Source organism: Sinocyclocheilus anshuiensis, unplaced genomic scaffold (genome assembly GCF_001515605.1).
Source record: "Sinocyclocheilus anshuiensis isolate Anshui unplaced genomic scaffold, SAMN03320099.WGS_v1.1 scaffold155, whole genome shotgun sequence".
NCBI classification, from domain to species: domain Eukaryota; kingdom Metazoa; phylum Chordata; class Actinopteri; order Cypriniformes; family Cyprinidae; genus Sinocyclocheilus; species Sinocyclocheilus anshuiensis.
In genome coordinates this window covers 54,303-69,024 of record NW_015549572.1, presented here as the reverse complement: position 1 = coordinate 69,024, position 14,722 = coordinate 54,303, and the positions used below count along the sequence as shown (strand labels likewise).

Sequence of the window (14,722 nt, the reverse complement as noted above, 5' to 3'; positions counted from 1 at the left end):
AATATAATATAATATAATATAATATAATATAATATGACATGATGGCTTTGCTGTTAAAACTAGAACAAATAAAATGCAAGGATGTAAAAGTTCTAATATAATATAACAAAATATATAATATAATATGACATGATGGCTTTGCTGTTAAAACTAGAACAAATAAAATGCAAGGATGTAAAAGTTCTAATATAATATAACAAAATATATAATATAATATGACATGATGGCTTTGCTGTTAAAACTAGAACAAATAAAATGCAAGGATGTAAAAGTTCTAACATAATATAACAAAATATATAATATAATATAATAATACAGAAGTTCTCGTGTCTCCCATTTCTCCTGTTTTTCCCCCCCTTTTCTCAGGAATGTGTGCAGTGACGTGATCCACAGATGGATGACACAGCTCTACCAAACTCTCTGACTGCGCAAACGACCATAATATAACTGAGACCACACTCAAGATGATGGAGAGTGTCCATGTTATGCTAACACACCATAACTTCTTCATTTAAAAGCACATCATTACGTATGGCAGACAGGTGGTGGCTTAGTGGTTAAAAATGCATGCCTTCTTCCAAGAAGGTGCTGGTTTGTATCCTATATCCCTCGGGGTTACATTCTTTCTCCATGTACTCATAGCAGTAATTGCCATATGGGTACTGCTGAGCGGCTGGAAATGGCTCTGATTTCTTGCTACGTATGTAAATGGCTATTTGTGTAAATGCAAATGTATTTGAGCTAGAGAAACTGACATATTCAAGATAAATATCCTTTATTCTTCAAACTAATTTTTGGATTAGATTGTATAAATACACTGTTTCATGATGACTAAACCATTTTTAACCACATCCCACAAACTTAAGTATTTGTAATTGGGTAAATATGGGTGGCGGAAATTATTTTCTGCTGAGTAGGAGTGCAGTATTTTGCACAATTTGTTTAATGACGATATAATCATAGAGGGTGAACAAAAATCCGAAAATAAATGGCGAGCTACCCCTGTGAGTTTGAATAGAGTTTGTTTGGGAGACGCCTCTCCATTCACAGAGTACACAGAACAGGCATGTAGTAACCTGGCAAAAAAGCCCCTGCGTCAACACAGCAGATGAGACCGTGCTTGGAATAAAATGTTCCTTTGTGTAATGAGTTTTTTTTTTCCAGAGAATGGATGCATCTGCCGAGATGAGTGGGGTTTGAGTGATTCAGACCACTTGAGCTAAAAGGAGGTCCTTCTCCAGTCATAACATTGCTTACTAAGTCTACCACCATGACACGTTTGTTTGGAAAAGTGAAAAACAAAGCGGTGTTCTCTGTACATGTAGTACAAACTAGTCATGCAAGACCAGAGGCATATGTGAGGAAATAATAAACTGGCAGACTGACCAATAAGAGTGTGGAAAATGATAGCCACGGCTCCTGCGGTGACCATACAGAGGACTGCCTTGGTTCTGTCCCGTTTGCTGTTGACAAACACCAGCCCTACGTTCTTGAAATCACTCATAGGGCCAGTGAAGAACTTCATGAGGGAGTAGGCCAGACCATAGCTGGCCAGCATTTCTACTGCATCCTCTTTAACTGTTGCAATACCCCTGTTCAAGGCCTGTAGAGGAAGAGAGAAATGATAAAAATGCATCCGAATCAATTTTTTTTTAGCATTGTACAAGAGGGGCTAGTAGAGTGATAAAAAAAATGTAGACAATATAGATATAGATGAACCTATTCTAAATCTACATGAATCTAGAAAATGATTCCACACTAAATCTAGATTTAGGTTTGTCTAAAACATAACCTAATTTCTGATGTTGAGGGATGAATTGAAAGGGTGATAGGACAAACTATCACTCCTCATGCGATTCCTCTACACAAAGAGGGTTTTATTCCCAAGATATACAACACTACCCCTGTATCAACTGACTAAATGCTTTTCATGGCATGTCCCCTAGAAAAAGATCCAGATCCGAGCACCAGTGTGCTATATTGGACCACTAACCCAGAATTTACTCTTAACAGTGTTTCTGTCTTTTAAAGCCACACATGTGCGAAAATACAAACTTCACAGTGTCACAATGCACCATGTGTCAGATGTCTAAACATAATTAAGCAACAGTGTCACGCAGAAAGAGGAAGACTTGTTATAAAATTACATTCATTCATGGACCTTTCTTGAGAGAAACACCTGTAAACTGTCATCAGAAACAAGAGCCATTGTAATCTTGAATAATGTGGAGCTACAGTAACTACAAATCATCTCAATGATGACTAACTGTATTACGAACAATTTTACAGCTTTATTGTCACATGCCAGAATATATCCCCATCAACACATGAGAAGGTGATTTGGCAATGTGTCAGATGTCAAACCTGTTGGAAAATGCTGAGATGTACATAAGTTCTACTTGCTCTACAGGCTGCGGGTGTTATTGCACTAATGAATAAACTTTTCTGCCCTGTCCTTGACTCTAACGTGGTGGCACCATTCTGTAATACTTGTTGCAGGAGAATAATGCTTATGTTTAAATCTTAAGATTTCATTTGGACGATACAACAGTAGATAGTCAGTCACAGAATTGATAGGAAGCAGCAAGACCTGTACAATAACGGATAAAGTCAAAAGGACATGTGAATGGAGGGTTCTTCTCCTTATCTGCTGCCGCCTTCTGGCTCTGCCACTTCATCTCCAACGCCTAAGAAAAATGTGCAGTGAGATAATGATTGTCTGTTACTGTGGGCAGACGGGCTCTTAGGGTTCCTGCTCACATTTCTTCTGTATGCCATTAGTGATTCTGAAAAATTAATTTGTATCTAACAAAAATTGAATGGCAATGTTTTCTTCAATTAATTCTTCAGTGTAGTGAGTTGTGTCCATCAAATCCATTCTAATTTCAAAATATTCTAATTTTATGTAAAAAAAAAAAACAACAACAAAAAAACTAATTTGTCACTTTAAGAACTATGGGCAATACCAATACAGATATTTTGGTAACACTTTAGTATAGGGACCAATTCTCACTATTAACTAGTTGCTTATTATTACCATGTCTATTAATAAGCTGTTTATTAGTACTTATAAAGCACATATTCTGCACGACCATATTCTACATCCCTAATCCCCAATACCTAAACTTAACAACTACCTTACTAACTAATAATAAACAGCAAATTAGTAGCTTATTGAGGCAAACATCATAGTTAATGGTTTGTTAATAGCGAGAATTAGACCTTAAAATAAAGTGTGACCGATATTTTTTATGTCGAAGTTTTTTATTACCAATTTGAAAGTTTTGTTTTAGCTTTTGACACACAAAAAAAAAAAACTTTTTATTTTACCACAAAAATAAAACAATATGAATATTTGAAATATTGTTATGTAATTGAGTTACACATTTCATGCTGAAGAATAAATTACTTTATTTTAAAAGTTTTATATTTATCCAAACAATACATTATTATATAATGGCATTCATTTATTTGTACACCTAATATCGAAGAACCGATAACCGATTTAACTGAAAAAGGTGAATATCGGAAAACATTGTTTGGTCAAACAGATTAGTCTTTCTCTAAATGTTAATTTTCAATAAATCACAAATATTTGAGTTTAACATGACAATAAATATTTGTCTTAGTAGCCAATTATACATAATGACTGTTATAAAAACTACTGTAAGCGCACAACATACGTTAATGGTTGACAAAAACAAGGCCAGTTCACGCAGAGGAGACAACAAAATCAGCCCATCCAAAAGTGCACATTACTCTCAGTCAGATTGCTTTTGCATTGTTCAGTGTGACACGTTATTGGATGCGCTGTATGGCCAGCTGTTGACGAACACACAGCTGATCGGCTCATGTTGTTTGTGATGATGCCTTGTTTACCAAGGGCCGCCGTTTCACCGATTCATTAAAAGAAATAAAACCACAGGGTCGCCCTATATCCTATAAATTATGTGGGCAACGCATTACATGTTCGCAAGCCACAAATAAACAGACCTCTTATAGCGAGGAGCACGGATGGATGAGGGATGCCATTGCTGCAGTGTCCAGCTCCAAGGATACACCACCAATCTTACGTCATGCAGCGCTGTATTTAACACACAATTCATTCACACTTGCCTGTTCGCCGAGGTCGATGGCTAGGTTGGTTATGGCCAGCGGCACCAGGAATCGGATGAGAGGCCAGTAGTGCGTGAGCGCCGGGAATTTCACCATGTTCACCTGGAGGAGAGCGGCAGCACCGCCAACATCAGCTGCTCGGATCTGGAAGGATGCGAGGCCGATCACAGCCCGTCGAGTTCTGAGTGTTTTCTAGCAGAAATCCGCCGAGATCAGGTCCGTCCCTGCCCTCCTACACAACAACAGCATCATAAACAATGATCTGGAGCATGGGAAACTAGGAGGGTCACCAGAAATTTCTGCTGACGGCTTCTCCATTGTTCACCCATCAGTGGAGAGGAAAATAAATACATATAATCGGCCGCGGCGATTAAGTGCAGCACAGGTATAAAGCCGTATGCATGGAGTCGCTGGGCCAGGCGCTATTCTGCTGTAGATGGCCACTCGGTTAACTGTACTTAAATCATCATCCTTGGGGGACGGTCGGCGCATAAAAGCCACTCCTCTTCTAAACGTCACCTGCTGCGTGCAGAAAAACAACACACTGCTGAACAACACACAGATGTCTAAAATAAGAGTTCATTCTCAGAGAAGAGCTTGCTAGAGAGGGATGAGCACGGCACAGGGAGATGAAATCTTCGTCCTTATATCTTACCTGTGTGTAGGCCTACACGTTCATTTGACATGAAATGTTAACACAATAAATATCAAAATGAGACTTAAACGTTAGACAAAATTTACGTGGCTTTCATGAATCAGTGAAAACCGAACAACATCTTATTTGTCGGCCAGCAGGTGGGGCTGCAGAGCAGGCAAGTCTTGTGAGACGCGCTGCTGCCTGACAGACTGTCAATTAAAGGGACCGTTCACCCAAAAATGACAATCGTACAGGTTTTTGCGTGACCGAGGATGTCACTTTGACTAACATCTCCTTTTGTGCGCCATGTGTATTGAATAGATATATAATAAACAGCTCTCAACCAGGGGGCCCGGGGTCCATTAGGGTGTCAGCAAACTCATAAAAGGGGCCACAGGATGACTTTAAATTAAATAAATAGGTGAATTCATTCAGGTTTATTCAAATTACCTTTGAAATATAAGGCAATTTGAATAATTCATTGGCATAAAATTATTGGCATAAAAGTGTCCCAATTAACCTGAATTCACATAGATATATAATAAACAGCTCTCAACCAGGGGGCCCGGGGTCCATTAGGGTGTCAGCAAACTCAGAAAAGGGGCCACAGGATGACTTTAAATTAAATAAATAGGTGAATTCATTCAGGTTTATTCAAATTACCTTTGAAATATAAGGCAATTTGAATAATTAATTCAAATAGCCTTCGAAATTATTGGCATAAAAGTGTCCCAATTAACCTGAATTCACTATTAATACACTAAAATGATCTATTTTTAAACTAATTAAAGATTCTAAAAAGAACATACAAACTAATTAAATATTTTCTCCTCTTAATAACTATTGTTTTTTTTATTGAAGAACATACAGTTCTTCATATCTGGAACCACATAACAAATCATGGTTAATTAAACATTAACACACTCGGTTTCTGTTAATAAAAACAATTTTTTCATAGTTTCATAATATTCAACTTTGTTGAAATTATAGCAGAAATGCTGAAAATATCTTATAGTCTATGCTAGGGTAAAATATTGACTATTGTGTTGGGGAACAGATGGGGCTTTGAGTCAAATACACCATGAAGTCACATAGCATAATGAAATAAAATTTGTTAGTACAAATCATGAGAAGAAGAGATTACTGAGACATAAATATCTACTGGACTAGGGACTGTCATTTTTTTATTGCTGTCATTATAGATAATTCGTTTTAAGTTTCACCTAAATTGTAACTGAGTCCCACATTATTCATCTAAGAAATATCGCTCGATTCTGATTTTTATTTCACTGGATGATGCAAAAATATTGATTCATGCCTTTATTTTCTCTTGCCTTCATTTTTGTAATTTTAAACTGGATTGCCTAAGAAGAACTGCATTGATAAACTACATTTGGTACAAAATGCTGCAGCTGCAGAGAACATACAGTACATTTGCATTGGTTACCCATTAATTACAGGACTGATTTTAAAGCTATTCATTTTTTAAAGCACGTAAAAAATTTTTACGACTTGGCCAGTCAGAAGCATATAAAGGTGCTAGTAAAGTATGCACCAAAATATTTTTTTAGATCTTCTAATGCTGATCTTTCTTTTATTTTTTTTGTCACAATGTAACGTAAACCATACAAGATTAATTGAAACTGATTTGGCTATTACACCCCCAAAAACTAAACCTTTTACCAATTGAAAGGCTCATGTATTCATATACTTCCGAGACATCTCTTCTGGCATTTCTTTACTCCGTCATCATAAAATTTAATTAAAAAGTTTCAGTGAATAACTAATCTGAGATGGAGGCGGACTGTTGTAGTGCTGCATGCTTCATCAGATGCTGCATGAATTATTGAGCTGTGCCTGTTTCTCATTTCCTGCCCACGCTGTGTAAATTGCTCAGCAAAGTAATAAATTGTCAGACTATTAAAATTATGACAAATGAAAAAGACAATACAAGATACTGAAACCAGTGGAAGGACACCAAGATCTTAACCTGAATGGCACAATAAACTAGCTAAATTTAAAGGGATAGTTTACCCAAAAATTTAAATTAGCCCATTATTTACTCAACCTCAAGCCATCCTAAGCGTATATGACTTCCTTCTTTCAAATGAATCCAATCGGAGTTATATTAAAAATTGTCTTTGATCTTCCAAGCTGTTTAATGGCAGTCAGCGGGTGTTGCAGTTCATTAGTCCAAAAGAAGTGAAATAAAGTGCATGCATCCATAATAAAAAGTGCCTCACACGGCTCTGGGGGGTGAACAAAGGCCTCCTGTAGCGAATCGATGCGTTTTGTAAGAAAAATATCCATATTCAAAACGTAATAATCACTTTAATCTAGCTTGCGCCAACAGTAGTACACAGAAGCAGCTCCGGGCTGATGACGTATGAGGTCAGCGCTGCGCATGCGCCAGTGAGTCTCGTGAAAATCAACGTTTGTTAACAGGAGCAAAGGAAGCAAAGTTTCCTTACTTTAGCAAAGGAAAACCAGTCTCCTCTTGGCTTATATAGAAATCCTGCGACATTCTTCTTTACAAATCCTCGTTTTGTACTTCTAATTCGTGACCAGCATTTTGTTTTGATCTCTCCCCTGCGCTTCCGCGTGCGTCACTTCTCAGCGGCGCATGCGCAAAGCTGACCTCATACGTCATCCGCCTGGAGCTACTTCCATGTACAACTGTGAGCGCAAGCTAGATTAAATTGATTACGCTATAAATATAGTTATTTTTCTTACAAAAACACTCGATTCACTACAGGAGGCCTTTGTTCACCCCCGGAGCCGTGTGAGGCCCTTTTTATTATGGATGGATGCGCTTTATTTCACTTCTTTTGGACTGATGCACTGCAACACCCGCTGACTGCCATTAAACAGCTTGGAAGATCAAAGACAATTTTTAATATAACTCCGACTGAATTCGTCTGAAAGAAGAAAGTCATATACACCTAAGATGCCTTGAGGGTGAGTAATTCATGGGCTAATTTTCATTTTTGGGTGAACTAACCCTTTAATACCTAAAAATCTAGAAAAGTAGAAGAGCAAGTCTAGATTTACAGTTTAAATTTATTGTAATAAGCAAAGAAATAATTAACCTAGTAAACTATTAATTTCATAATCAACTAATAAAAAAAATATAAAAAATGTTTCGTTCCAGCTGTGTCTCATAAAACTATTGCACATAATTTATTTAGAAATGCATACAATTTTATCCTTCTATTTAAAATTACATAGGTAGCAGAATAAGGATAAGCAAATCTTTAAACTTATAAGAATTAAAACATCCCAAAACATCAATTCAAGAACAGCTATGTGGAAAACATGATGGATTGTAACTCCTGAGTTCGGTAGATTGTGTGTGATTGCCATTTACTCTTTAAAGACGTGTCGTTATGCTTGGTTGTCCATCTGAAGGTGGATTCCACTTTGGCCTACCATATGCATCAAATCCCGAGGACTTTTTGGGGACGAGTACATTGTAGTGTCTGTCATCTTCTGTAAGCAAGCATAGAGGAGGCCAGTCCTTCTTGTGGTCGTTTGGGTAGTATGTAATAAACTCTTCAGTATCACACTTGTACAGCCGAACAACCCGCATTGTCTGCTGAAGGGAATAACCCAGGAGACACATCTCCACCTAAACAACATTATATCATCAGGAGAGGTTCCTTCATAAAATATGATCACTTCAACCATTGAAACACTGCAATCAAACGAATCAACAGTAGATATTATAAGCTAGAAGTTAAATATTTGTACATGATTGGTCCATAAATAAACAAAGCAAAAGATTTTTTGTAAACATACATTTTTAACTGCACTAACCTGTTCCAGCCCACCACTGAAGCCTGCATGTCTGAGGTGGTTGGTGAGAAACGTCTTAGGGCATTTGGATGAGTCACGAGCAAAGAGAAGCCAGCAGAACTCTGGCACATCAGAGCCCTTCTCCATATCTGAGTGCAAATGAATGGCAGTCCTCAGCATCAAGAACTTCAGTGCTTCCAGAAGCTCATACTCCTCATCGTGACCTCTGAACACCTGCAGGCACATATGCTCCCTCTCCTCAAGACTTTTGCACTGGACAGTCTCTTGCCACTATAGGTAAAACAATAAAATATTGCCAGCAACTACACTTAAGTTTGGAGTCAATAATTTTTTTTCCCCCTTTATTATGAAAGGATGCATTAAATTGATAAATAGTGACAGTAAGGACATTTATACTGTTACAAAAGATTTCTGGTTCACATAAATACTGTTCTTTTGAACTTTATATTCATTAAAAAAATGTGGAAAAAATGTATCACATGTTAAGTAGAACAACACTGATTGTTTTAAACATTAAAGCAATTTTTTTTTTTTGAGCACCAAAGCAGCATATTAGATTGATTTCTGAAAGATCATGTGGTACTGAAGACTGGAGTAATGGCTGTTAAAATTTCAACTTTGCCATCATAGGAATAACAAATATTTGTAAGTATATTTTAAATTAAAATAAAATTTCACAATATTGCATTTTTTATCAAATAAATGCAGCATTGGTGAGCATTAGAGACCCCTTTCAAAAACATTTAAAACATCTTCCCACAAAACTTTTGAACAGTGATGTTTATAGATATTCATACATAAGCAATTAAGAAAAAATTAAATGTTACCCTTTTCTTCAGTAGCTCCAGACATTGTTCAAGATGCTGCACTTTGCTCTTGCTAGTTTCAAATGGAAACTGCCACTCCTTAATGGAATCCTGATCAGACTGAATTTCTTTTGGCCACTATAATGGGAAATTCATAATGCACCAAATTAATTTAACACATAATAACATTCAATATTGATATGCAAAATATAATGATCAAGTCATGCTGCTTTGTGCAAGTACAGAATTAGTGAGGATGCCTAACGTCTAAGCACAATAAGGCTAAATTACCTTGCTAATGTCAGAGTCATGTAGCCAGGCAGGAAGCTGTTTTGACTGGCTGAGCACCTGGAAGAGCGTCGCCCTTAATGCACAATAGTTATCACCTCTTACTCTGCGCAGATTGAACTCACTGGCTATTGCTTCATATCCCTAAAAAAAGAAGCATGTGTAAGCAATGCCCTTTGAAAAAGAAACACTTACAGTAAAGTGTGAAAGAAGCAGGCTCACCTTTCGAATAAGCAGACTTTTTGTGGTGTTGCCTTTCCATTCTCTCTCACTGTAGGTCTGAAGATCTTCGGCAGCTGACACGCTTCTCTGGGCCTCACCAACAGCCGCTGATGGGAAGAAAGACACCTCTAACTCAGGCAAAAACAACCTCACAGAAATCTCTTACAACATTTCAATACACACTGAACATTCTTCAAAAACTGAGCACTACCCGACTTTGACTGCTGCTTGTCTTGCAGCTCTTTTTGAATTTCTTCTTCTCCTCTGTACAGGTCCACATCACTATGAGACAACAAAGACTCATTGTAAAGTGGTGCATAGTAAGTTGTGTCACTTCCTTAATCTAGTAAACAGTGCATAATATTTTTCATGTAACCATATATTTAGAAATGGCCCATCACATAAAGCTGCCTGTGATTGAGAGATGCACATGAGAAAAGTTTTTTTAAGCTAAACACTGTTGTTGCTTGTCAAGTGACATTTTCTACTTAGCAAGACAAATTAATTTATATCAAAGCATACTTCACTTGGTCGAAATACGTATATAATACATGGGGACCTACGATTTCTGTGATGCAGAAAATGCAGACAGAATCGTGGAATCCATTAATAAAAATGAAATTTAACATGGAATGTCATGGAATTTGGCAAATTTTGGATGAATAAATCAAAAGTAGGGCTGTACAATGAATCAAAATGTGATATGGACTAGTGTCTACTAGTGTGTGGACCAGTGTGAAGCACAAAAAGACTGCTATTTGAATATGAAGTCTGCATGTACCAAGTGCCTCTGTGTGACTAAATGGTGCCGTTTCATTTAATACAAACTCAAGGCTGTGACGCTCGTTTCAGCGTTTGCATTTCTGAAAAAATAAAACCTGTCACAGGGTCAAATTATTGTAAAAAAAAATAAAAATACAACATTTATGTATGAATTCAGACGATTAGACATGCTTTTTGATTATTACAATTTGGAGTTCAGAAATATTATAACGGAAAAAGAATTTTGAAGGGGGAAAAAATGGAATTATAAAAAATAAAACATTTTATAGGGCAAGAAATTTAATGAATTTAATATACTGTTGTTAAATTGTACAAGTTTCAATTAATTACAAATTTAACCATTAAAATGGAATCCAGAAAAATATAATTTGGGAAAAAATTTAATGGATTTCATAATAGTGAATTGTCAGTGTATAAAACTAGTAAATTAAAACTGACTAAAATGGACTAAAGAGAAGCTATTCGTTATTAAAATGGCCATCTTCCTAAAATGGTTGGTGCGGAGTGAAGCATGTCACTAAAAGTGATCGTGAAATCCAAAAGGAAAATTTGAAATGCAAATGAAATGTAAATGTATTCCAAAATTACTTGTCTTAACCCTTGACATGATGTACCTAGTTTAGCCTCAGTTTCACATAATAGCAGACATCCAGAATTATAATTACAAGTATTAATTTTATCTACTGTTTTTTCTCTTCGCCTTGAAGAACACTTAAAAAAAAGTGGCACAACCCAAAAGCACCTACTGTATGACAATCTAAAGCCACACTGCATGCACAGAAAGAGATGAATTGACAGGAACAATACCCCTTTTCATCTTCAGCAGACGGCATCTTCATCAGATCCTGCTGGGATGAATGACTGTCACTATGAGTAGATTTGGCCTCCTTCTGAGCACGTTTTTGCATAGTGTGGGAAGACTCAGAGCTTCTCTCAGGTCCAGGAGAACAAGCATCTTTTCCAGCTGCCTGGCCCTTCACATCTGCTTTCTGACCTTGAGTGCCCTGTGTCGATCTAAAGAGAAGGATCAGTTATATTCAACATGAAATAACATATGCTTAGATATAAGCTGTTAAAATTGATTACATTTATAACTTCTCAACTTATATTTTGCATTAAGGAAATCAGTGCTATGGCATACCCATGACTCGTTTTGACTTTTTTACTCTGTCGGTCAGAATCACAAGCAGACTTTGCTGTTTTATTCATGGTTTTGACTTGGTGACTTTAGTGATTTTGCACATCCTTCGTACCTGAATCATAACAACACGTGCATTTGTGAGACGTCCAACCTGCATCTCTGCATGGCGGGCTGATGCAGAGGGGAAATATAAATTAAACTAACTATAAAACGTGCAGCTTGAAGGTGACAACATTGCTCTTGCACTTCTGCACATCACAATGGAAACAAGTTATGCGACAAGCAAAAGAAAACAAACAGAACACTTCCGCATTCAGTCAGACTCCACAAACTCATCAGTGATATAACCGCATCAGTAACAATCAATGTAATGTTTTACTAACCATTCTCAGACAAAACAGCTGAAGGCGCTTTTATATAACTTACCTGCTTTTACTGTCTTGCCGAACAGGGACTACAAAATAGGAAGATTACAAGAAGTAAAGCCTACGAATACAATCATTCCTGTGAATAGAGGATTGTGGGAATTGTAGTTTTCCGGCGCGTTGCTAGTTACTGTTGCCATGTCCTCTTATTTTAATCGACGATAACCTTGTTTGTTCAAGCAAATATTCCTTCATTTCAAGTTTTTGGGCCTTCTTGTGGATACACAAGTCGCTTATTTGGGCTTGTTAGCATCCCCATAGCATAATAATAGAATCATACATTTATTTTCTTCACTTCAAAGCTTATGATATGGATCATAAATCGAATCTAATATACTATAAATAATGTATATTATGAGTATTATTAATTGCTGTAAATATTAATTATAATTCAATAATAGCCTATTTATTTATCCTTTGTGTTTTATGCGATTTTATGCAACAATAAATACAACAAAATAAATCCGAAATCTTTTAACACTCTATCCAGAAACACTAAAACGCATAGTCTGCTTTTTGCTGGTTCTGTATCCGTTTTTCTAGCGAGATCTGGCAACAATGGAGCAGGTCTTAGTTGTACACTGTCATTGTTCTGTGTCTTTGTGAATTGTTAAAAGAAAAACACCAGTTCAAATAAGCATAAACTTACCCTTCATTATCAGATTCCTTGTGGTAAAGGTATGACACCCTTGTGCAGTACTGAGTCCTGTTTGTGTCCTTTTTATTAAGTCCCAAATTGTTCCCTGCACTGGTTGCAATGGTCATTATCCGATCTCCATTAAATTCCGTTTGTTCAGTGTTGACTGATGGTGTGGACATACAGCAATTCCCCATCACCACCATGGAGACACATGGTGTCGAATAAAAAATCTATAGTTTACTTTACATCACAGTTGTGGCTTCGGCCTATAGCTGTCTGCCATTTTTCTGTTTTGTTTGACTTCAGGATATGACCAATGAGATACACGTGTTTGAATTTTAAACTTAAAATAGTCTGACCAAAATAGAGCCCGTGGCATCCGACCCTAGTAATATGCCCAGGCCAAGGCTGTGCAGGATAGCCTATCTTTTCCACCACTAGATGACAGCACACAGCTCAGAATTGTAGAGACTATCATTTTTGATAGGCTAGTAATAATAGGAGATCCTTTGAAAGTGAAATTGATAATAAACAGCCAAAATAAACGAATAAATAAATAAAATAATTATTTTGCATATGCACGAATTTCAAATTATGTATTAAGTATAGTATGTACTTCATTAAGAACATTAGAAATAACAAATATGGAATTTATGACAGACAATTTCTTAATTTAAAAACGAAGACGACTGGGGCTGTAGGGGTGACCGTGACCACACTGCACCTGCTTTGCCTTTGCCAATGAGGAGGAGGCATCAACTTTTGAGGTTACTGTTACTTTTGAGGTCTGGTACAAATATGACATAGACTACAAAAAATATATAGAGAATGAGGAGTTACGTCACGATCATTTCACTCCGCATTGCATTTCGGGGAGGCGCCACCATATTAGCAGGATACGCTATCGTTTCCATGGTTACTTCTCATTCTCTATACGGATAAATGCTTATCTTTTGTTTTGTTTTTGCCTTTAAGTTAAACAACCATTCATTCGTCATTGTATCGTTTGCAGGGAAGAGAAGCTATTTTATCGCACTGCATGATATGCACTGCATTTCTCTCTTAGGTTTTGTAGAATTTGGTTTACAGTGTTTACCCGATTAGCTTGAATACAGTGTCGCCCGCTGGACGCTCGCTGCTGCTTCAGCCATCATATGGTACATTGTCCAAATAAAAGTGTGTGTTCAACAAGCTGACAGAAGTCGATCCATTTCTTTGTTGGAAACTTTTAAATGACAAAGTAAATGTTAACTATTAAACCAACCAAATCAAAACTTTCAAAAACACACAGCAATGTGATTCTTTTATTGAGTGAGAGTCAGTGGGTTTAATCAGTGACATTAACAGATTTACTATTCGGCGTCTTCTCCGCGACCTCCTTCCCTTGGAGTTTTTACACATAAAAAAGGCAAAAAAACATATTGCATTGTCCAGTTTTCTCTCAGAACGATGATCAGAGTTACTATTGCAATTATCGATGCAGTATGATGACATACACTGGTGACATTTTTCACAGTCGCGACAAACAATCAAATACTGCCCTAAACTCAATAACGGAAAGCCAGCGCTACCCTGCAAATATGGCGGATAAACAAAGCAGTTTCCCAGAACTCAACGCGGCGTTACGTCACATTCTCATTCTTTATAGGCTAGGCTATATAGGCTCATATGTATGCATGAGAAATCATTAAAAGATCGCGATCTCGATTCAAACACACGCAATCTTATTCCTAAATGACTGTTATTCTGCTGTTGTCAGTTAAACCTTTGAAATCACATCGTAATATTTAAACCTGCTTTCGCGCAGCCGCTGATCCAGTCCAGAGAGAGCAGCGCGCATCATAAGCT

General features: G+C 37.0%; 2 protein-coding genes across 4 annotated transcripts in view; both read right to left on the bottom strand.

Moving 5' to 3' along the window:
* The window catches only part of ankhb (ANKH inorganic pyrophosphate transport regulator b), a 17,652-nt gene extending 13,077 nt beyond the window's left edge, over positions 1-4,575 (bottom strand). Inside the window, exons 1-2 of the mRNA XM_016445491.1 lie at positions 4,117-4,575; positions 1,387-1,603 (exon numbers count right to left, since the gene is read on the bottom strand). Of these exons, the coding sequence (XP_016300977.1) occupies positions 1,387-1,603; positions 4,117-4,212 (313 nt within the window). The 5' untranslated portion in view covers positions 4,213-4,575. The remainder of the gene's footprint in view (positions 1-1,386; positions 1,604-4,116) is intronic.
* A 3,328-nt stretch (positions 4,576-7,903) lies between these two features.
* On the bottom strand, positions 7,904-13,284 carry LOC107657417 (ubiquitin thioesterase otulin-like). Of its 3 annotated transcripts, XM_016445472.1 has the most exons (9): positions 12,236-12,334; positions 11,810-11,921; positions 11,476-11,682; positions 10,097-10,167; positions 9,886-9,992; positions 9,667-9,807; positions 9,397-9,513; positions 8,570-8,839; positions 7,904-8,381 (listed from the first exon to the last, which is right to left on the bottom strand). In XM_016445472.1, the coding sequence occupies exons 2-9, from the start codon at positions 11,875-11,877 to the stop codon at positions 8,124-8,126; spliced, it is 1,239 nt and encodes a 412-aa protein (XP_016300958.1). In that variant the 5' UTR covers positions 11,878-11,921; positions 12,236-12,334; the 3' UTR covers positions 7,904-8,123. The 3 variants fall into 3 exon arrangements, with proteins under 3 accessions (XP_016300958.1, XP_016300956.1, XP_016300955.1); XM_016445470.1 differs by lacking the exons at positions 11,810-11,921; positions 12,236-12,334 and adding an exon at positions 12,884-13,284 and having other exon boundaries at positions 8,570-8,782; XM_016445469.1 differs by lacking the exons at positions 11,810-11,921; positions 12,236-12,334 and adding an exon at positions 12,884-13,283.
* Positions 13,285-14,722: the final 1,438 nt, after the last annotated feature.